Raw genomic sequence first — 23515 nt, forward strand, 5'->3', positions numbered from 1 at the left:
TCACTTCCTCCCCCTTCTCCTTTCAGTTAATGTCTTTGTTCAGTTTGTAGTTTGATTTGGATCAGGGGCTGGTTTCATTGCGGTCAGCAGGCAGTGGAATTTTACCCCACAGACACACAAAAATAATACAGTACACTCGCGCTCATATATAAACAAATGTAGATAATTTAAACATCTGGGCAAATACGATTTATATAGCCCTCTATATATGTTATATATGAAGTGTTGAAGTGTTTTTCGGTTTCTTAACGCCTTTCTCACAGTCTTTCCTAAATGTCAAGTTGTTGCAAGTTTGTGGTGGAAGTTTCACTAAAATCATTAACTTGCATATTGACTGACTTTATTGCAACATCAATGTAAAATAAAGTTAACTGCTAGACTTTCTGCTTGAAGAAAACAAAAGAAAAAAACATCAGTATTCATTCACACAATTTTGTTCTTTGTCCACTCCCCTACTGAGACTAGTTATATAGGGAGGTAACAGTGTTTTCTTCATATGTTTGTGTGTGTGTGTGTGTATGTGCATGTATATATACCTCCACACATGCACAAAGTGGATTTATAGGTAAAAAGAGATGTTCGTTGTTAAACCAATTTGCATACAGCTACCCAGAGTCTTTAGGCTTTAGGCTGATGGATGTACGTTAATGTCTGGCAATGCTTCCTTAGCTTTAAGTGGACTTTTTTTAATCACCTTTCTTGTCCCCACCATAAAATATTTTTATGTATGTATACATACACACACATGTATATATATATATATATATATATATATGACGTTCAAAAGGTTGCCACACTTTTTTTTAAGTCATAACACAAATTGCATCAAAAACAAATTACACCACTTTTCTACAGTCACCTTCTTTTGCGATGCAGTTTTCATCATCAGTGACTATGTTTTGCTGAAAATCATCACTTCTTCACAATAATGGGCCATGTGTTGGGAACAAACGTCTAACCGCTTGCGCTTATGTTCCTCTGTCAGCCACTTAGGCACCCACCTGGCACACACTTTACTGAACTTAAGGCTGTCATGAATCAGGGCATAGGCAAATCCAACACTCACCTATGGGCCTATGTACACAGTGAAGTAGTCTGGGCTAAGCCAACTAGGCCCCCAGTATCCTGCTGCTCAATGGGCTGGTTACAGGGGAGATCTTTGATCTCTGTCAGGCTGTACCGACTCAGCACAGCCCGCGTAGCCTGCATTAGAAGGTGCTTCCCGCCTTTAAGACACAGCGCAGGGATATGACCTCATATCCAGGTGCTCCATGTCTTAAAGGTACAGCACCTCTTTTAAGGCAGTTCAGACTCCAAGGAGGGTGAGGACAGGAAAAGCTTGCCCTAGGTTAGGCTTGCCCTAGGTTGGGCCTAGGGCAGTACAGAAGGTAAATGCATGGCTGTCAGTTTGCCAATGAAGATATTCTATTAGAAAATGTCCAGCTACCATAGTCATTTACAACATGAACAATGTCTACACTGTATTTCTAATCCATTTGACGTTATTTTAATGGCAAAAGTTGCTTTTCTTAAAAAAAATAAGGACTCCAAATCTTTGAACAGTATCTATAAACATATGCACTCTATTGCATTCATTTTTACCCTGCCTTTTACCTGCCTTTAAGTGACACCCCTATCTGCAGTTGGTCCCACATTTACCTTTTCTGGAAGTATAAATCGACATCCTGAAGACCATGATGATATTAAGTAAATAAGTCCAGCTAAAGTTCTAGAGAAGGGCTAATCAGGAATGCATTAACTAAAAGGCCCCCCAAAAAGTCAGATAGGTCCTCAGCTGAGAAGAGATCTGATTCAAATGCTTGGTCTAGGTGGACTTTGTGAAAAACCATTACTAAAAAAAACAAATTCATTTCTGATTACATGAAAAAATCAGAATTGAACTGTACGAATACACAGCAAGGCTTGTGCTGGTGTGGTTAAACAACATAAAAAGCATTTTACAGCAGTGGTACTTATGATACATGTCAGAACCTGAGCAAATTTTAGAAATTATTATGGAAAAAATGCATTCGCATTTAAAGTATTGTATTTGTTAAGGTAACAATCTAATAATTGACTTTAACAGCAAATAAATCTATTTCTTCATTTGCATTCTGTGCCCATTATACCTTAGCCTATAGTTTTAGCATATATGATGTTGCCTTTACCTAGATTTTCAAACTCATTTGTGCATTTTAAGTGTCAAGAAACTATCCTTTCCACAACCACATATTTAAGGTGTCGGTTAATGTAATATTCCTAAATATTGAATTTTATTGTTACATACTTGGTAAAACTATGTAGATATGTTTTTGCATATAAGTGCTTGGAATAGTTGCTGAAATTACCTTAACGGATAAATATTGATGCCATAGATTTCACAGAACTAGATTTGTTATTGAAAACTACCTTTAGCCTGTGCTTTTTGTTAAGCAATCACTGTAATGGATTTTGAGATATTTCATTTGAATATTAAAATCATGGAAGGTGAGATATGGCTCTCTGAGTGGCAGGGCCAGTCCTCTTTAATCAGTTGCTTGTCCGTATGTTCTCTGCCTCCTTACAAAGGCTGTCTGAACTAATTAACAACAATTAGCAACTTAACAGTAGCTGAAAGCCACATTAATAGGGAGGAATAAGTATGCAGATCCTCGGAACAGGAAGCTAAGATACCTTTCCCTGTGGCTATACACTTGTTTAAGTGCATATATTTATTGCTCATTTTAATATACTTTAAAACAGATATGGTACCAAAAAGGCTATAACCTTTTGAAATGATATATATAATAACTTTATTGAATGTACGCCTAACTAAACCAATTTACATTTTATTACATACTATTACAATGGTCAGGTAAAGTAGCTTGTTTGGATTTTAGTGATAATGCCAAGCTCCCTGCTTGCTTTTGTTAATGCTTTGAAAAAAGAGTTTTGGCCCATCTAGTCTACCTGTCCTGATATAAAGACTCAAATCTTAATCCGTCCTTGGTCTCGTGTCATGAAACCCATATATCTGTCCCATGTTTTCTTTTCATTGCCTGCTGACCCTTGTGTCCTAAGAAATAATAACTTCAAAGTCTCTCTCTTCTGTTGTTGCTCACAGTACAGTACCTCCAATCGATAGCCCAAGGCTACATTTTGCCTTTGGAATTTACCTCCAAAGTGTATTATTTTACTCATATTAACCTTATATTGTTCATGCCACACTCTTGACCGTTCTCCCAATGTATTTAAAATCATTAGTAATCTGGCTTAGTCCACAAGCAATAGTACTTAATAGTATTAAGGCATCCCACCTTCCTTTGCGTATGCATATGACTGCTTCATGATCCCTTTAAATTTCCACGTTGTCCTTTTTGCAAATGCTTGGGGGATTCTACAGAACCCCCTATATGCATTCACCCCTTTCCACATCTAAAATATATGCAGGGAGATGAGTTAGGGTGAACACATCTCCCTGAAAGTGATATACACACCTATAGTAAGCTCCCATGCTTACTGAGTAAATGCTGCATTCAGACCTTCATGCCCATGTGTGGAAAGTCCTCCCATTTATTTCAATGGGAGCTCTTTCCTGTAACTGACTGCTTCAAGCAGCCAATCGGTGGCAAGGAATAGCAGACCATGGAGAAGCAGGGCAGCTGCTGCAGAATGACTGCAACGTCTCGTCCAGGTTAGCTTATTTTTGAAGAATGCATATTATAGTACTCACAGAACACTTTAATATGCATTTTTCTATAATGCGAACAACGATTTTCCCAGAATATCCTGTTGCTTTATATTTTTTTGCTTCAAGTTCAAGTAGCAAACATACATATCTTGATGTTTCTTTTTTCTTCACAGAACAGAAATGTTTATGAGGGAGTCAGCTGCATCTTTAACCTCATATATATAAGTCCCCTTATTTGTGTTTAGTCTGATTGTTCCTTCTTATTTCGCTTATATATCTAAAAAAACAGTTTTATCGTTCTTTTTATTATTAACTGCCTCCTTTTGTTTAGCTTTGTATTTGCTGTCTTCTTCCTCATTCTGAGTCTGCTTATAGTTCCTAAATGCTACCTCCTTCTACTTTAATATATGTGCTGCTTTTGTGGAGTACCACACTGGTTTTCTTTCCTTTTAGTCTTACTGACAACTGTAATACAATTTTCACTTGCGTTTTGTAGAACATCATAAATAATTTGTCTCGACACCATCTAAAGATATCCAGGCCATCACAGACTCACCTAAATATGTTTCTTTTTTAGAAAACCAGGCTTTTTTAAAATCTAAAACCCTAGGTTTAGTGTAGTGCAACACAACTTCTCTCCTTATATTAAACACATGGATTGATGATCACTGGAGTGATCTATATAACACCTTTAGCAGCAACCATTTTATTTATTATTATTATTATCTTTTATTTATATAGCGCCACCAGTTTACGCAGCGCTTAATACAATACATATATTCAAGGGGTATGACAAGACAAGAATTGACAGACTAAGACAACCCGATACATTAGGTGGAGAGAGCCCTGCTCACCAGCTTACAATCTTGAGGGAATGGGGTGACAAACATAAGGCACAGAGAAAGATTGAGAGGTAGTGTGGTGGTTGTATCAATGACAAGGAAGTTCTAGCAGCTGAGATGGTATGCTGCTGAAGAAGTGGGTTTTGAGATGTTTCTCGAATGTTGGGAGGGAGGGTGAATGCTGAAGGTTCTTTGGGAGTAGATTCCAGAGGTATGGGGCAGCTCAAGTTAGACGGGAAAAGGAAGAGATCATAAATGAGGAGGAGAGCCTTAGCCCATGGGAAGAACGTAGGGATCGAGTAGGAGAGTATTTGCTTATGAGGGCAGAAATGTATGGAGGGACAGTATTATGGAGGGCCATATATGTTAGTACCAGGATTTTAAATATAATTCTAAAGGTAATTGGGAGCCAGTGGAGGGTTTCACAGAGTGGGGAAGCAGAAGAGGAGCGGAGTGCAAGGAAGATAAGCCTAGCAGCAGCATTTAAGACAGACTGTAGAGGAGAGAGTCGAGACAGTGGAATGCCAACCAGAAGAGTGTTGCAGTAGTTAAGATGGGAAATGATAAATGAATGAACCACAGTTTTTGTGGATTCTTGGGTGAAGAATGGGCGCATATGAGAGATGTTTTTTAGGTTCAAGCGGCAGGATCTGGAGAGGGACTGAATGTGAGGGATGAAGGAAAGGTTAGAGTCAAGGATGACCCCAAGGCATTGGGTCTGTTAGTAGGAGAGATAGTCATGTTGTTAATGGTGATAGAGAATTCAGGTAGTGGAATGAAAATGGAGGGAGGGAAGATAATGAGTTCAGTTTTAGAAAGATTAGGTCCATGAAGAAATAGCAGACAAGCAATCGGTAATATGGGACATGAGAGATGGAGAGAGATCAGGAGAAGATAGGTAGATTTGGGTATCATCTGCATATAGATGATACTGGAGGCCAAATGAGTTGATTAGTATGCCAAGAGATGAAGTATAAAGAGAGACCAGCAGAGGGCCAAGGCTTGAACCTTGGGGGACCCCAACTGAAAGTAGAAGGGGTGATGATGTCTTGCAAGAGAATTTGACAGAGAAGGAACGGTTAGACAGATATGAGGAGATCCAGGAGAGAGCTGCATCTCGAATGCCTATAGAAGGAAGTGAGTCTAGAAGAAGGTGGTAATCAACAGTATCAATAGTAGCAGAGAGATCCAATAGTATTAGAATAGAGAAGTGACCTTTTGCTTTGGCAGAGAACAAGTCATTGGAGACTTTTGTTAGAGCTGTTTCAGTAAAGTGAAGGGGTTTGAAACCAGACTGCGGTGGGTCAAGGAGGGACTTAGAGGAGAGGAAGTTAGTAAGGTGATTGTACACAATCCGTTCAAGCAGCTTAGAGGTAAAAAGGAAGCAGAGCGATAGGGTGGGAGTTAGTCAGACAGATGGGATCTGAGGAAGGATTTTTTAGAATGGGTGTTATTAGCGCATGCTTGAAGGCTGTTGGTACAGTTCCAGATGATAGAGAAATATTAAGTAGGTGGATAAATTATGGACCAAAGGAATGTACATAGAAACTTTGTGAGGTGTGATGGGATGGGGTCAAGGGGACAGGTTGTTGGGTGAGAGGAAGAAAGAAGAGTGGCTATCTTCTTTGAAGTGGGTAGCAAGATCTTGGGCAGTGAGAGAGGTTGGTGGTGTGGGTATGGGGGGACAGAGAGGGGAGTTGAAAGTAGAAAAAAGGCATCGCGGGTTGGAACAAAGGGAGCATATGAGAGTGGAGAAGTAGAGCTGTTTGGCAAGAGAGAGGGCAGAGTTGTAGGTGCGAAGCATGAATTTATAGTGAGTAAAGTCTTCGCTGGATTTGGATTTCCAAACTCTTCCAAGTTTCCCACGCTGTCTTCAAGTGCTCTTCATTACAGATTAATCTTTAAACTATTTCTTACATTAATGACAACCTCTCCTCCTTTTCTGCCTTCTCCATCCTTTCTGTGTAAAGAGTATCCTGGTATGATAACATCCCTATCATTTTTCAAATTGTACCAGGTCTCGTAATTACCACTAAATATAAAATCTCACTTTATATCATTGCAGCAAGTTCAGGGATCTTATTCCCTAAGCTGGAGGCATTTGTGCACATAACTCTAAAGCTATTGTTTTACAACATACGTGTCAGAGATGTACCTTCTCCAAATTCATCCATGCAAGAAGACAGGTTAACCTGCAGCATCCTAAATTAAATGTCTAGTATTAAAATGTGTGAACCGCTCACAAAGAACCTCTGTTCCATTTCAATATGGAATCTGTTTTTATACAGTCCCTTAATGCACCAAATAGGGCTGGTATGAAAAAAAACCACAAATCCCTGTTCTTGTGAAGCTTTCCCTAGCTAAAAATTAAATCTCTAATTCACAGCATGTAGCCATCCTCTTTCTCATACACTGGTAACACTTCATAAAAAAGATAAACTGGATGCAACCTGCTGAAGATCCTTACCCAGTTTGCTAAAAACATCTAATACCACACTGACTTAATTACATGACAAGTCATTGGTCCCTAAATTGACTAATACATCCAACATGCCATCATGTCTTACTCCCTTAACAATTCATGCTAAGTGTCTTTTATATCTCTGAGCTGTAGCTCCAGGATCACATACTCACCTCATCTGCCATCTCAGCCAGTGTGTGGCTACTGGCCGGATATGCCTGGCTACACGCTACATGAGCATAACAACGTAACGTGGCCTGTTACATTCTGCCAACTGCCGCATTTATGTCATTAGGCAGCTGCCAGTTTTAATGGCCCAAGGCTGCCTCGTAATCCTCAGTCCAGACCTGTAGGTCTTGGATAACAATTTCCATTATTCATTCTGGTTAAAATACAATTGTTAATAATGTGTTACTGCACATTTACATGGATGATATAATCATTTACTGTGGTATAGCTTATGGATTTTCTTTTATATACCCTATTGGTCGGTCTCTACTCTTTAAAATATGCAGCATTTCACAAAAATGTGGACAATTTCTAAATTCTATAACAATATGGCATTATGATAACATGGAGTTATATACTTACACACAATCATTTCATGGCATTAACAGTTGTATATTATAAAGTATTGTGTTTGTAAACTATAATACAATTGACAGCCAGTTGTGAGTACAGCATTCATGATGCAGGCAAGTACATTAATATTTCATTTTAAATTTATTACCGTTGTAGTACAGTTTTTTGTCATACGATTGTTTGGGCAGGTATGTCACCTACAGTGAAGAAGTCCGAAATGGACAAATCCCCGTTTCACAGCCCATCCCCTCAAGATACATCTCCAAGAATCAGCGGCTTCACCCAACATCACCGGCCAGTCATAGCTGTGCACAGTGGTGAGTATATAGTCCTAAAGTCTGATCAACTGTGTCTTGATTGTGAGTCTTCATCTCTCATTTAGTGTCTTTGATTTTTTTTTTATTGTGCCTTTATATGTCCTTTTTTTCTCTCCTCCCTCCCCAAACCCCTTGCTTCTCTCTTCCCATGGCTAAGGCCTTGCCCGTAGTCCTCACACTTCTACTACATTACACTTCCCTACTTCCTCCCTTATTCCTCAAGCTGCCTCCACCTACTTTCCCCATACAGCCATTCGCTATCCCCCTCACCTCAATCCACAGGACCCACTGAAAGATTTGGTGTCCCTTGCCTGTGACCCTTCCAACCAGCAGCCTAGTCCGGTAAGCTAAAGAAAGGTTGTGAGCAGGGGTGGGTGTGGAAGTATTTTCAGACTGGGATGCAAGATTGGATACAATACTTGGAATAGTTAGTTATTAGTGCAGAATTATTGGGGTAGCTGCATAAAGATAAACACTTTTGGTAGATTACTAGCATGAGAAATAATCCATGGGGCTGGGGTTAGAGCAAGTCTTTCAGATTTGATTTGGCCCTCGATATAATGTGGTTACACTAAAGAATCCAAGTGGTGGTTACAATGACCAATACTTTCTTTGAGGGAATCAATGCCAAAAGTATAGCATTAACGTTTGGTTATTTTTCACTTGGCGTATTCATTACTTTGTAACCATTTCACTGAATTTGCTGATACCCTCTCCCCTTGCTCTTAGCTGAATGGGGGTGGCCAGGTGAAAGTTTCAAGTCACTATATCTCAACTCAGATGTTGGCCCCACCCCCACCAGGCATGCCTCGTCTATCGTTACCCTCCGACACCAAATCTACCACTGCATCAGACGGGGGCACATCCTCACCCACATCTCCAAGTGAGTACCTTCAGTGGAGGGAGGTATTCCTAGATGTAGGACAACCGTAGCTGCTTAGTGACACAGTGGCAGGGTCAATGCTTCTGATCACAAGTATAGAAATGCAAAATAGTGCAATTGAATATAACATTTGTAATACAACATGAGTTTTGTGTCAAGGAAGGAACTTTATGCAAAAGAGATGAATCTGTGAGAGATGAAATTTATTTTTGTTTTGTAACATATGCACATAGAACAGAAGTCCTTCAGGTCCTGAAAGGTGGCAGTTCCGGTTGTTGTATTGTTCTGCAAACTCTGTGCTGACATCTAGTGGTCCAAAAGCTCACCATTTAGTTGCTGTGATATTTATACCCAGCTCAAAAAAAGGACAAGCGTGTAAATTAGGTTTATTTTATTTTCCATTTACTGATCCATAAGCCCCAAACATCTCACAATCTTTGCCCTTTTGTCTCTACTTTGTACATGTGTACAATCATCTGTTTACCTGTTACTATTTTGTGGATCCTGTTCACTAAAACCCGATTTGCGCTAACATAGATGAACAGTGTGAAGTTCATGAAAAGCTGTAGGTCTCCAGAAGTGTGCTATTCCCATGAAGTTCATTGGAAATCCTCAGGGATATATGTACACAGTGTACACCATGACAGGAGAATTCTCACAAAGAAACACATTTTTAGCTGCCAAAGACAAATTGGGAGTGAATAAGCCCTTTACATGCTCATTGATTACTTTTTCATGTTCTGTGCTTTGTATACAGTCTTTGCTACTATGTTCTTCTGCTTTACTTGTACTTTATTTTGCACTTACACCCTGTGTTCACTAGATCCATTAACTAGCATTACTCTGTATTGTCTTCGTACACGGATCATTTACTGTTCTTCTACAGGAGGTGCTTACCACATTCCCTTTCTCCACAGCATATTCCGGTCCTGGCACGCCTCCTGCCAACCGATCCTTTGTGGGACTTGGCCCCCGCGACCCTGGGAGTCTCTATCAGGCACAAGTAAGAATGAAAGTTATATGTACCAGGATGGGCTTTATAAACCCTTGTTAAGTAATCTTATAATGGGGATGCCTCATACAACTTAACGACAAAATATCTGAGATGCACACCGCAGAGACATTTTCACTAGTACATAATTTAGGTGTAAAAGAACAAATCCCAAACACTTACAGTGGATCTTGTCAGTGGCGTTTGCAAGTGTATTAAAACACAGGCTGGATTCTTAGTTCGCCTATCTGTTTCTCAGTTTTCCGAGACTAGTGTGACTTGTTTTTGTTGATTTGTGATTATTAGTCTACTTTTAAACTAAGTCTATCAATACATAAATCTGTTACCATCCAATACATTTAGACATATGCAGACAGGACATGTAGGAGCTCCTATTTCTCTTAAATAGGGTACACACTGCTTCCATTATGTGATATTTGTTCCCAATGTTGTACCAGTCCACTAGTTCTATGCAGTGACACACTGAGTAATCATATTGTTACTGGAAGAGACCAGTTTATATGATATTGCATTGATTGGTATTTTTGGGGTGTTTCCTGAAAAACATATTTTATCTTTCTGACAAACATTTAGGTAAAATAAATTTTCTCAATATACTATTTCACCAAAAGTATGCGGACACCCCTACCAATTATTGAGTTTAGGTCTTTAAGCCTCACCTATTGCTAGCAGGTGTATAAAATCAAGCTCATAGGCAGCCATCTCCATAGGCATACATTGGCAGTAGAATGAGTGATCGTGAAGAGCACGGTGACTGTAAATGTGACACAGTCAAAAGATGCCACCACCTTTGCCACAAGTCATTTGTGAGATTTATTCCCTACTATGTCTGCCCTTATTGTGAGGTGGACGCCTCTAGAGTTAAAAACAGCTTAGCCACGAGGTAGTTGGCTCTGCACATTGAGCAGCCGAGTGCTGAAGTGCATAACAACCTCCTGTCCTCTGTATCTTCACTCACTACAGAGTTCCAAATTGAAGCAACATCTGCATAAGCTCTGTGCATCGGGAGCTTCATGTAATGAGTTTCCATGGCCGAGCAGCTGCAGATAAGCTGAAGATCACTATGTACAACCTTCTTGTCCATCATCAGTGCCTGACCTCACAACCGCTCTTTTGGCTGAAAGAGGCAACCAACTCCATATTATTGCCCATGGGTTTGGCATGGGATGTCCAACAAGCTCATTTAGGTGTGATGATATGTGTCCACATACTACATATAGTGTATCTTGATTTTTTTCTCAGAATGATTGTTCTTCCTATCAGGTTATCTCTCATCTATTGTTAAGTTGCTGATTGTTGTTGATTGGTTCAGACAACCTTTGTTAGGGGAGAGTAGAACTTCAGAACAGGATTGATTAGATAATATTGGCCTTGCCACTCTCAGAAGCAGATGTCAGCTTCCTTGAGATTAATGTTGAAACGGAATATCTTCAAAACAGTTACTCTGATTGCCAAACAAAAAAACAATCTGTAGGTGGTTTTAATAAACTTACTTGCGCCAAAAGCTGTGACTGTTACAGTTAGACTTTAAGCTTTACGTTGGCAAAAATTGTGAATAAGGTTGGCAGAAATCTGACTTCATAAAAGAATTGTAAAACTCCATCCTGATAATATAATAAAATTTCTTTAAGCTGTCATGTCATGTAACTTACTATAAATTTTTATGAAATTTTTTATAATTAATAATGCAAACCTCTCAAAAGTCCCAGTTTTCACAGGACTGATTTTGCAGGCAGTGGGGATCATAGGTCAGTTGGGGAGATCCTCTGATTGGCCCGTGGTGGTCTGGTCTGTTGCAGCACACTAAGTAGATATCTACGAGATTATGAAATCTATGGGGACTGACTTAGAATTAGCAATTTCGCATTTTTGGGTAAGCAGTGTTACCTAAATATCACATATATCTTGTGACTGCCTATAGACCCCCTAATCTATAGATAAAGGGAGAAACAATATGATAATACAATACACTTCTTTTAAGTGCCACATTATAATATTATATACAGTCATGTATTCAATCTTCAAAGAGCTTTTAAGTATGCTATTGTCTCTGAAATTAAGTAACTTTGCTGAGATTCTGCATACAGCTGCTTCTATTTTAAAATTTTTGGGCCTGATGTTTTTATATAATGCTCTGTTATTTCTGCATAATGGGGTCTGCTCAGATTTCAGATCACTAATATTAATCTGCATTGTGGGGTCCAACCCCAGTGAGCTTCTCCTGCAATAAGAGCCATGCTGGCTTTTCATAATGCGTAGCTTAAACAATGAAAAGAGTTTTAAGAAATCTTCTGCAATATCTATGTGTTATATACTGGCGTAACTACAAGGACGCAACGCATTCTACCATTTTAAAATAGTTTAGAAAGGACCCTTCCTACCTGGACCACACCAATCCAGGTCGGAAGGACCCTTTCTAAACCATTTGAAGTGGCACAGGGAGACAGGAGCGTATTGGGGGTCACGTGACCCCGCGGTGAAACCAAGGCTGCCCACACAGCGTGCGGGAGCAGCCAGAGGGAAAGCTGCAGGAGCGGTGAGAGGCAAGCAGGGGCGGGAGGGAGCCAGGTGGGTTGTATGTATATATATATTTATATGTATATCTATATGTATTTAAGCATGTATGTGTACTTGTGTGTGAGCATGGATGTGTACTTTTGTGTGTGAGCATGGATGTGTAATTGTGTGTATGTGTGAGCATGAATGTGTAATTGTGTGTGTGAGAGCATGGGTGTGTAAGTGGGGTGAGATGGAGTGTGTGTTAGTAAGTATGTGTGTGTAACTTGTCTTACATATTTTTTATGTTGAAAGGAGCCAAGGGCCAAAGAAGTCACAGACTGGCTGTTGAAGTTGGGGGGCCCCGGGTGAATTTTTGCATCTGGTTCCTTATTACGCCCCCGTAGACAGTGAGATGTGAGACTGCAGTTCACACAGTGAGAAACATTTCTAAATACAAATGAGTGGATAGTGTATATGAAAAGAAGTGCAGGTTCCTTCAGTGTGGTTGCTGTCCATCACCTGTTCAACCAAAGTGTGAGGTGGGCAGGGGCTTGAAGTATTGAATTGCTAATCTTCACAGAGATATTCACAAAATTGAAGCAAAGAAGTTATATTTCAGCTCCAACTAGTGTCTGCCTTGTAAGGAGCTGAGAGACAGAGTTCATGGGAGCATAGGATGCTGGCGACCCTTTCCCACTGAACAGAAGAGATCATGCAGGAACCTCAGTGTAACTGTAGATACTGTTGACAATGTAGACTGACTTGTGAAATTTTGATCATGATGTCCTATCTATTGTAGCCATAATGTTGCTTTAGGCTCCTGTATTTCTGAGTCTCTTTAAGTCGTAGTCTGGGCCAGGGGCGTAACTAGAAGCCTCAGGGCCCCGGTGCGAGAATATATATATGAGTGGAAATTGTGGAATATTGCTATTCTGATATATATTTGGTTGATTTTTTTTGTCTGAAACAATAGTGCTGTAAAATATGCCTTTTTTCAACACCTGTTCTGAAATTTAGCAAGATTTAGAATGTTGCATCAAAATATATATTCCAGCTTCCTTAATTCACCCAGTATACACGTGTAGCTTCGACATAAACAAGCACTGTCTTTTCTTAACTCTAGTATAACTTTTTATTTATTTATTTTCTTTGTTCTCCAGTCATGGTACCTTGGATAGTGACCTGAGCCACTGGAGTCAACAGGCAGAAGTTGAAGATCCTTGTTCAGGTTCAAGTCCACAGGCAACACAGAGGAAAAAAAAAACTTTCTAAATAAGGCATTTGAAAAGAGGAAATATAATTTCATTTTTTTTTCTAAAAAAAAACAAACAAAAAAAGGAAATAAGAAGAAAGCCAGTGATATCCTATAGAGCAACAAAAGAAAGAAGCGGGTCATGAGAGAAGATCCTTAAAATGTTTTTGGGGCCCTGAACTTCAAACAAAAAAAAATGGGGGAAATACTGCGTTACTCTCCCCCAAACCTTTGTATGGCTTCAATTTCTGCTTGAAAGACAATATAAGCAAAAGAATATATATATAAGTATATACACATACATTAATTTGATTTTAATCACTTTTATTATCTTCAGTCCTTCTACAAAGTGGTTCATTACTGGCCACCAAGAAGGAAGATGAGGAAGGAAATGTCTTCTTCCTTTGATTATATGTTACTCCTATTTTGTAAGTACATGATATACATTCACAGGACTTTTTTTTTTGCCCCTCCTGCTCCTCAAAAGATGATTTGACCTGTTTCTGGCTGAAGGATTTTGTCTGATAGCAGCTTTGGCAGCTTTGAATTTAGGGAAGAACTGGGTGTTTGCTTAATGCACAGGCCATGGGTCATAACAGAGCAACAGATTTTTGTTCTTGCACCTTAAGCCTTGTAGAAAAATGCAGGGCCTTGTCTTTGTCTCTTCTCATAGTATATATGTGTATGTATGTATATATATATATATATATATATATATATATATATATATATATATATATACACACATACACGTTTACTTACAATAGTGCATATGTTGTATATCTTCATCTATATGGATATACATGAAACAGTGGGTATATATACACTCCCATATAAAAGTAACAAATGTAACAAATATCTATAACTTGTTTAATGTAGTGATTCATGTTTATTAGTTATTGACTAAAACAGCTCATTAAAAGACTGAATTTGGTAATATACTTTGAAACACATTATACAAAAAAGTGGTTTTGGTGCAAAGTTAGCAACCAATGCAATGTTCTAGTCAGCAGGAACATTTCATTACTTGCCGTGGAGACGAGGCATTTTCCAAATCACTTTGAATACGAAAATATGTCTCAAGCACCTCTCCAAATTTTGTCACTTTTGATGTTGAAACTTCTGTTTTTTTAACCACTAGCAATTATTTTGTTACATTTGTGTTTATATGAGTAGATATACCTGAACATGCATGTTGTATATGCATAACTGTGTGTGAGTGTGTAAATACCTACAAGTATATATATATATATATATATATATATTTACACATATGCACAATGTTCACCAGTAATTGGAGTAAATTACCTGTTAGAAGACCTGCCAATGGTATAGATTTAGAAATGGCCCCAGATTTTGTGACCATTTGTGGTCATGTCCAATAATTCACTATATTAACCAGACTCTCAGGTTAAATAAGGGCAGTTTTTCCCATATAAATTCTAGGTGCATTTGGCAAGCCCTTGTTGTAGTTCAGATACTAGCCGACAGAGCCCTGTTTCCCTTTCCCAGCTTCCTTTTTTTGTGTAAAATATAATCTAAGAGTATTTAGACTGAATCATTTTTTTTTCTCAAATAAAATGTTGTAGCAGGCCCAAAACATTTCAACAAATGGCGTTGGTTAAAGTTAGCATTGAACCCATTTATCATTTTACAAAATGAAGAAAAGGTACTGCAAGTGCATGACAGCTGCAATGCAATGCTGAATATTGCGCTTGTGGCATATTATACACAGAATTAGAAGACCATAAACATACTATATGTGTGATACCGCCACATTAGCCATGGCAGTTCATTTTGTTGGGTTTTTTTGTGCAAAAGCCTGCCAAATATTTGTATATGAGATGTGTCTCTTTTATATAATGTTTATAGGGCGTCATTTCATTCAAAGATCTACTTTTTGGAGTGACTATTGCACTATTGGAAAACAGTTTCTTCATAGTAATAATCGCACTTTTGCACACTTTTTATTTCCAGTTTTCTCAGCATGGACACCATTGTGAATCCCTTCACTGGGGTTTGATTTCCTTAACAGATGTTTAGGATTTAAAGTGATTGGCAGAACATGTCTATGACCAATTTGAATTATAATTATAAAAAAACATCTGTAGCCATAAAAAGTGTACTTTTTAAGACAAATAATTGAAATCCTAGCACAGTTTGTTGCCCTTCTATGGTATCAGCTGGACACTGGAAAGGGGCACTGGTCAGTAGGTTTAATGGCTGACCATGATCTGGGCAGGCAGTTATATGTGTTTCATTTGTATAATTGTACATCTGAGCATATATATATATATATACACCCAATTTTTCTTGCATTTATATAAAACGTATTTAAGTAAAACATTAAGAGGACTGTGTATAAATGTACACATACAGAAAATCTGAGGCTAACAGATATATTTATTCACTACTCTGCTGACCCTTATCTAGGAAGTAGGTATACAAGTCAGAAGATGAAGATGACCTAAAAGAGGATAAAGCTCTCAGCCATAAAACAGTATAATCTGCATGGTGCATTCTCTGGCAGTCAGATTAGGCTCATCCAAGAGGCTTGTGGCTGAGAACCTGCATGGCCAATTTATGTATAGCACTATACCCTATATAGGCAGTTAGGGAGAGGGCATTTTATATTCGTATTCTTTCCCTTACTGCCAATAGATAAAACATCCTATTTGTTTTAAGCGTTTTTTTTTAGCTAAGACATAAACATATACTGAAGTATATATGAGGCAGATCTACTTCTCTATATTTATTTTAATGGCGTTACTTTTAATTCTTCCTCTAGAAGAGATGTCCTTACAAACTGTAAGTTTCGGGTATTGCTGCATTAGCCCAAGAGAGAGAAAAAAAGTCGTTGGTGAAAGTGGATGCCCTTTATTTGGCCAACGTAGATGTAGAAGTTATTTAAGGTCTCGGGACCTAGGAGGTATCTTCTTCCGATGATCCTTATGGAAATAATATTTAAGAAAAACCATCTATTTGGGTCAGTCCAGTGACAAAGTTTAAGATCCCAGGAGTTTCTAGTTTTTAATCTCTTGCAAGCATACTAGCATATGTATGAATGACTGTTGGGATACTTGGAAGAGATGTGGGGTTTGAGATTAGGACTATGGGACCCTCTTTTTAGGACAGCAAAATCCTGGAGTGGATATTCTGTTTTTTTGTTTAGTTTGGGGTAATAAGAAAAAGTCATATAAAAAAAAACACTAGTAACTACAATAAAGAGAAACTCTACGCAAAAAAACCCCTATATATATATATATATATATATATATATATATATATGTGTAAAAATTAGCATTAAATATGTACAGATGACCGCTTTCCCTTATTTGCACGGAATTTTCTATCACATTATGTGCCTTGCCTTCTGACAAATGATGAAATAACCACTGCTCATTTGCTGCATGCTCTGACTTCAGTATACAGGAAATATGAAATGTGTACAGACATTAAACAGTTAATGATTTTTGATTCCTTTTTATTATTTTGTTTATTGGCTTTTGACATTTCTTCAGCCCCTCCTCCACCCATGTTTATGTCCCCTCACCCTCCCTTCTGTATCAAACGTTCACCTTTAGAGATGCTGTTAACCATCGACCCAAAACACTCACTAAACAACATAATATGGTTCATATGAAGACAATAAAGAAGAAGGAATACTGGGAGGGAAGTGCTACACTAAATGTCTCGTAATACAACAGTGTAGAAACATACAGCAATCCATTTGTTGCAGTTATGTCATGCTCCATCCACTTTCTACTACTTAGAAACATGCATTACATATGTGCAGCAGTCAGATGGTTAAACGGTGGTCTAAAAGAAGGGATAAGTATGCTCTGTGCTTCCAATGGCCCTGATCTTGAATACATGGTATATTTACATATTTCTTCACACATATGTATATGGGTTTTTTTATGGCTGGCGTAAATGGTAAGGTCTAGTGGTATTCGGCTATCCATTGTGTCCTTTCTAGTTAAGGTCATCGTTTGTGATTCAATGTTAAGGGGAAACATTTTGCCATAGCAGCTTTTAGCATTACTAAACACCCTGTCGCCTGTGCTGTTTGTTTGGCAACTAGTGTAATTGTTTTAGGAGAAATGTATTTTAATAGTTTATCTCATGTAAGATGAGACCTGGTCTTAAGTGGCATAACCAACATTATCAAATGAACATTATCTCTTGTCTTGGAGTTCTCTACCTTCTCAAATACCCTAACAAGGGGTGCTTGAACCAATCAAAATCAATCAGCAACTTAACAAAAAATGATCCTGAGATATTTTTGAAATTGTATACACATAAGGTGAGTTTTAAAAAAAAAAAATGTAGCATTCGGAAAAGTGAAAGATCTGCTTTAAGCTTTATCAGCATCATATTTTCCTTATAACTTTGTTAATCATGTACTTTAGATCATTGATAATGACATTTTTTACAACACTCTGATCTTTTTTATGCATACAAAGTAACATGAATGTATATAAAGTTTCCCACAACTATAGGGCGGAATTTAGCAAGCATGTTTTGTTGTCATGATAGTTTTAGTTTCATAGGTGGGCATCACCTTTATGCACTCTTAAGTTTCAACAAACCTTTGACATTTCCACTTGTTCAGCTGTAACTACTTATATTTCATAACGACTGTCTTTGGTTAACAGCCTCTCCAGATCCTTAGGTCAGTGTCACCCAGTCCTCCGTGAAATTCTCATTACCTTTAAATCCACGTTATTTCGTAATATATCCCCTTCATTTTAGACCTTTGTTATACCATTTTGGCAATGTTACACCTCCATACTGTATAACCCACTCCTAATATTACCCGGTGTAACTTATGTTGTCTGTCTATCGCTACTCTATTTGTTCTGTATAAGTTTTCCATATTACCCCTCCAAGTATTCCATTTCATTATGTACCACTTTGGCTCTCTAGTCATATACCTCTTTTGTTGGCGATATTTTCTACACCTAATTCTGTTATCACATAAAACCGCCATTGCAAATAACTATTCTATACACAAGTCATTAACAATACATTTTCCAGCCAAAGAAGTCTATTGTCACTATATATATATATATATATATATATATATATATATATATATATATTAAAGGACTGTCCGATCCTGACCTTGTGTCTATAATGATTAGATTACCATATTAATCAATTGTGATTAATCAAATGCATTGTATCTGATGGGTCACAGATTAAACTGGCAGTCTAATTGCTTATGCAACTAATCTTTTAACTATTCTTTTGTGGATAGAAAAAAATGTTGTTTTAACTTGTTTTTTCCTCTCTGGCGTCTTCCAAAGCCTCCTCAATATATGCAATTTGTTGTGTTTTGTCCCTAAACTCTATGAAAATATGGGGAGAGGAGGTGTCCCCTCTACCCTGCCACGGATTGTATTTAACGTTTGAGGGGACTAGATCTAATTAAAAGATGATCTGATTTGTGTATAAAAGTAATAAACCAAATTTACGGTACCCCTCTCCCCGGACCTTTTATAGGGCTAAAATAAACTCAATTGTACCCTAAAGGGACTCTTATGTCTCCTTTGACTATTAAAATTGTTGGGTGATTTTGCTAAATTTGAATACTTGGGTTTTTAATCTGTATAGTTTTTCATGCTTAATCTGTTTCTTCTGTCTTTGTTTCAGGATATTTTGGGGTGGGGGATGGAGGAAATGTGTTTCCTTATTTTTTTAAGAACAGACAAATAGTTTCTTTTGTAAGCAATCAAAGATAAGGAAAAAAAATATAAAAAGTAAAAAAAAAAAAGTTTTTCCCTTTTATTTTGGACAGTTTGTGAATGATGTACAGATGAAACGAGTACTGTCGGTGTTTGTGTGCTGTGCAACTGTATATGTCGAAAGTGGCATGACAATGTTCTAATGGTAGATATGTATATAATAACGATAACAAGAAGCTTGTGTTTTCTTGGGCCTTGTCACGGACTGGGTCCAAGCTGGTGACTGGAAGGACCCAGCGCGCCCGATGGTTGATTGCAGGAGTCTCGATGCAGTAGCGGAGTCTGGGGCAGGGCCAGATGCAGGGTGACCACACTCGCCCAGGCGTTGAGCACCTAGGTTAGTGCAGCCAAACACCAGCGCCCTGATATGGCAGCAGATGAAGTCCAGAACAAAACGAATCCTGCAGGCACCCTGGAGCAGGCATGAAGCATATCACATGAGTAACGTGCAGGAAGCTGCAGGCTGGGAGAATGGAAGCTAAGCAAAGGGTTAATGTAGCAGACACATAACACAGCAAAGGAAAGGGAGACCAGGCAAGAAACATGATATGAGATATACACGAGAAGTGGCTAGAAACATGACGTGAATAGCGTAAAGTATAAACAGGCACAAGACAAGGAATAAACATAACCTGACAAGACATACATGGTACAGGGCACAACAAAGGACAGGGAAGAAGGCAAGGAACACGGGAAGGAGTGAGGAGCCGGAACCCTCGGACGCTTCTCCTATAAGCAAGGATAGGACATATTAACAGGGACATGGGGAGAGGAGAGAGGAACCGGAATCCTCAGATGATTCAAGGAAGAAGGGCAAAGGTACATAAAAGACAGACAAACATGAATACAGCAACTAGCCTAGGACTACAAGATAACTATTGGAGATTTCGTCACATGATATGGCCATAGTATGCTTAGCCCACCACTACGCCAAAGTACTCCAATGACGGTGGGTCCTAACGCTAATCCCTGCAGACAAGATACAAAACAAACCACACATGAAAACCAAACACAGCACAGAGACATACCTTTGACTGCAGACTGCAGACTGAGACAAACAGAACACACAGGTGGGGCACACCTAATAAAGGAAGCAGAGCTAAAGCAAAGAGCCGGAGCAGAAGCAAGGAATGGAAAATAGAACAAAGCAAAAGGAAATCCAGGAATGGATCAAAGCAAAGCAGAGAAACTACAGCAGGACAGATATGCAGCTCCGCAGCCTGGGCAGACCGTGACAGTATCCCCCTCCGAAAAGAGCGGCCTCCGGACGCGAACAGAAACATCAATAGAAGGAGGACCCGCCCTCAGACGGGAGAACGGAGGAAACAAGTCAACCCAGGAACCAGCATACAGAGTCCGAAAAACGTAGGAGTCCTTCGATGACCAGCACTGCCGCTAGTAGACAAATCTCCTCCAAAAACAGGAATCAGAATGACTGTACAGGATTGAGGAAGTAGTCTCTAGCTGACATTTAGGGCCAGACGAAGGCAAGGTAGATAAGCCACTTGACAAGGCAAACACGGCAGGAACCCACTTGCTGGGCAGACACGACTGGTACAGGTTCAGGCACAGGCACGGTTCAGGTTCAGACAACAGGTTGCCCACTTGCAGGGCACACGGCAGGTTGCCCACTTGGAGAATACTCGACCAAGGTAGCCCGGATGCAGGCACTCATACTGGGAGTCCATAGTGGGTCGCTGGCCGCAACTCAGGAAACCCTCTTTCAGGGTACACGGCGGGTTGCCCACTTGGAGAATACTCGACCAGGGTAGCCCGGATGCAGGCACTCATACTGGGAGTCCATAGTGGGTCGTTGGCCGCAACTCCGGAAACCCTCTTTCAGGGTACACGGCGGGTTGCCCACTTGGAGAATACTCGACCAGGGTAGCCCAGATACAGGCACTCATACTGGGAGTCCATAGTGGGTCGCTGGCCGCAACTCCGGAACATGACAGGAAGCCCACCGGAAGGGGCAAGCTTGGCAGGAAGCCCACCGGAAGGGGCAAGCTTGGCAGGAAACCCTCTGGAAAGGGCACGCTCGGTAGGAAGCCCTCTGGAAAGGGCAAGCTTGGCAGGAAACCCTCTGGAAAGGGCACGCTCGGTAGGAAGCCCTACGGAAAGGGCTCACAAGTCAGGAAGCCCACCGGAAGGGGCGAGCTTAGGAGGAAACCCCTTTTGATGGGGTGCACGATAGGAAACCCCTTTTGATGGGGTGCACACGATTGGATAGCCCTCTGGCCGGGCTGGAATGCTGCAGACAGGTACGGAGGCCCACTGGAAGGGCAGACGGATACGGAGGCCCACTGGAAGGGCTGACGCTGCAAACTCCACTCCGCGAACTCCTGACCTTTTACCTGCGGCCATGTGTCACGGACTGGGTCCAAGCTGGTGACTGGAAGGACCCAGCGCGCCCGATGGTTGATTGCAGGAGTCTCGATGCAGTAGCGGAGTCTGGGGCAGGGCCAGATGCAGGGTGACCACACTCGCCCAGGCGTTGAGCACCTAGGTTAGTGCAGCCAAACACCAGCGCCCTGATATGGCAGCAGATGAAGTCCAGAACAAAACGAATCCTGCAGGCACCCTGGAGCAGGCATGAAGCATATCACATGAGTAACGTGCAGGAAGCTGCAGGCTGGGAGAATGGAAGCTAAGCAAAGGGTTAATGTAGCAGACACATAACACAGCAAAGGAAAGGGAGACCAGGCAAGAAACATGATATGAGATATACACGAGAAGTGGCTAGAAACATGACGTGAATAGCGTAAAGTATAAACAGGCACAAGACAAGGAATAAACATAACCTGACAAGACATACATGGTACAGGGCACAACAAAGGACAGGGAAGAAGGCAAGGAACACGGGAAGGAGTGAGGAGCCGGAACCCTCGGACGCTTCTCCTATAAGCAAGGATAGGACATATTAACAGGGACATGGGGAGAGGAGAGAGGAACCGGAATCCTCAGATGATTCAAGGAAGAAGGGCAAAGGTACATAAAAGACAGACAAACATGAATACAGCAACTAGCCTAGGACTACAAGATAACTATTGGAGATTTCGTCACATGATATGGCCATAGTATGCTTAGCCCACCACTACGCCAAAGTACTCCAATGACGGTGGGTCCTAACGCTAATCCCTGCAGACAAGATACAAAACAAACCACACATGAAAACCAAACACAGCACAGAGACATACCTTTGACTGCAGACTGCAGACTGAGACAAACAGAACACACAGGTGGGGCACACCTAATAAAGGAAGCAGAGCTAAAGCAAAGAGCCGGAGCAGAAGCAAGGAATGGAAAATAGAACAAAGCAAAAGGAAATCCAGGAATGGATCAAAGCAAAGCAGAGAAACTACAGCAGGACAGATATGCAGCTCCGCAGCCTGGGCAGACCGTGACAGGCCTTTGGTATGAGAGTGGCCATTCTGGCCCATGATAGCACTAACAAGAAGCAACTAGTGGCCCACGTAAGTGTGAATAATCCTAAAACTGTAATATATTTCAACATTAGCAGCACAGATATGCTTTATATATTTATCCAGATCAACACTTGGTATTAATCCAAATCTTTTAATATATTAACCATTTTTTGCAGTGAAATCAGCTTTACGCTAACTAAATCTGGGTTCACCCATCACTCATCCACAAAGCACTACATTTGTAAAGTGAGTTTTAAAACATGTGACGGGATAGGCATTAAAATACCGTATTTGCTCGATTATAAGACGACCCCGATTATAAGACGACCCCCCAAAATCAAAATATTAATTTAGGAAAAAAACAAAAAGCCTGAATATAAGACTACCCTATAGGGAAAAAGTTTTACCAGTAAATATTAATTAATGTAAATTATTTTCATGTTTAATAAAAGCTATGATTGAGAAAAATATATTTTTTAAATTTCCTTTTATTTGCCAACCTGCCCCCCCAGTTATGCCACTCTGCCCCCAGAAATGCTTTATACCCCCCTATTTGCCACTCTGCCCCATGATATGCCTTATACCCCTGTATGCCACTCTGGCATATAGGGGGTTAAAAGGCATATCATGGGGCTGAGTGGCATATAGGGGGGTATAAAGCATTTCTGGAGGTATATAGGCATATCATGGGGCTGAGTGGCATATAGGGGGTTAAAATGCATTTCTGGAGGTCCAGAAATGCATTTTAACCCCCTATATGCCACTCAGCCCCATGATATGCCTTTTAACCCAGCATGTACTGGCTGCCTTGGCTTGATAGGA

At 39.9% G+C, this 23515-nt stretch overlaps 1 protein-coding gene across 2 annotated transcripts in view; it reads left to right on the forward strand.

Moving 5' to 3' along the window:
• Positions 1-14214, forward strand: part of NFIC (nuclear factor I C) — a 55431-nt gene extending 41217 nt beyond the window's left edge. For both annotated transcript variants that reach the window (XM_053461783.1, XM_053461782.1), the window contains exons 7-11: positions 7744-7872; positions 8030-8214; positions 8602-8755; positions 9673-9758; positions 13427-14214. In XM_053461783.1, coding sequence (XP_053317758.1) covers positions 7744-7872; positions 8030-8214; positions 8602-8755; positions 9673-9758; positions 13427-13444 — 572 coding nt within the window. In that variant the 3' untranslated portion in view covers positions 13445-14214. The remainder of the gene's footprint in view (positions 1-7743; positions 7873-8029; positions 8215-8601; positions 8756-9672; positions 9759-13426) is intronic.
• Positions 14215-23515: the final 9301 nt, after the last annotated feature.

Source organism: Spea bombifrons, chromosome 1, assembly GCF_027358695.1.
Source record: "Spea bombifrons isolate aSpeBom1 chromosome 1, aSpeBom1.2.pri, whole genome shotgun sequence".
Lineage (NCBI taxonomy): Eukaryota > Metazoa > Chordata > Amphibia > Anura > Pelobatidae > Spea > Spea bombifrons.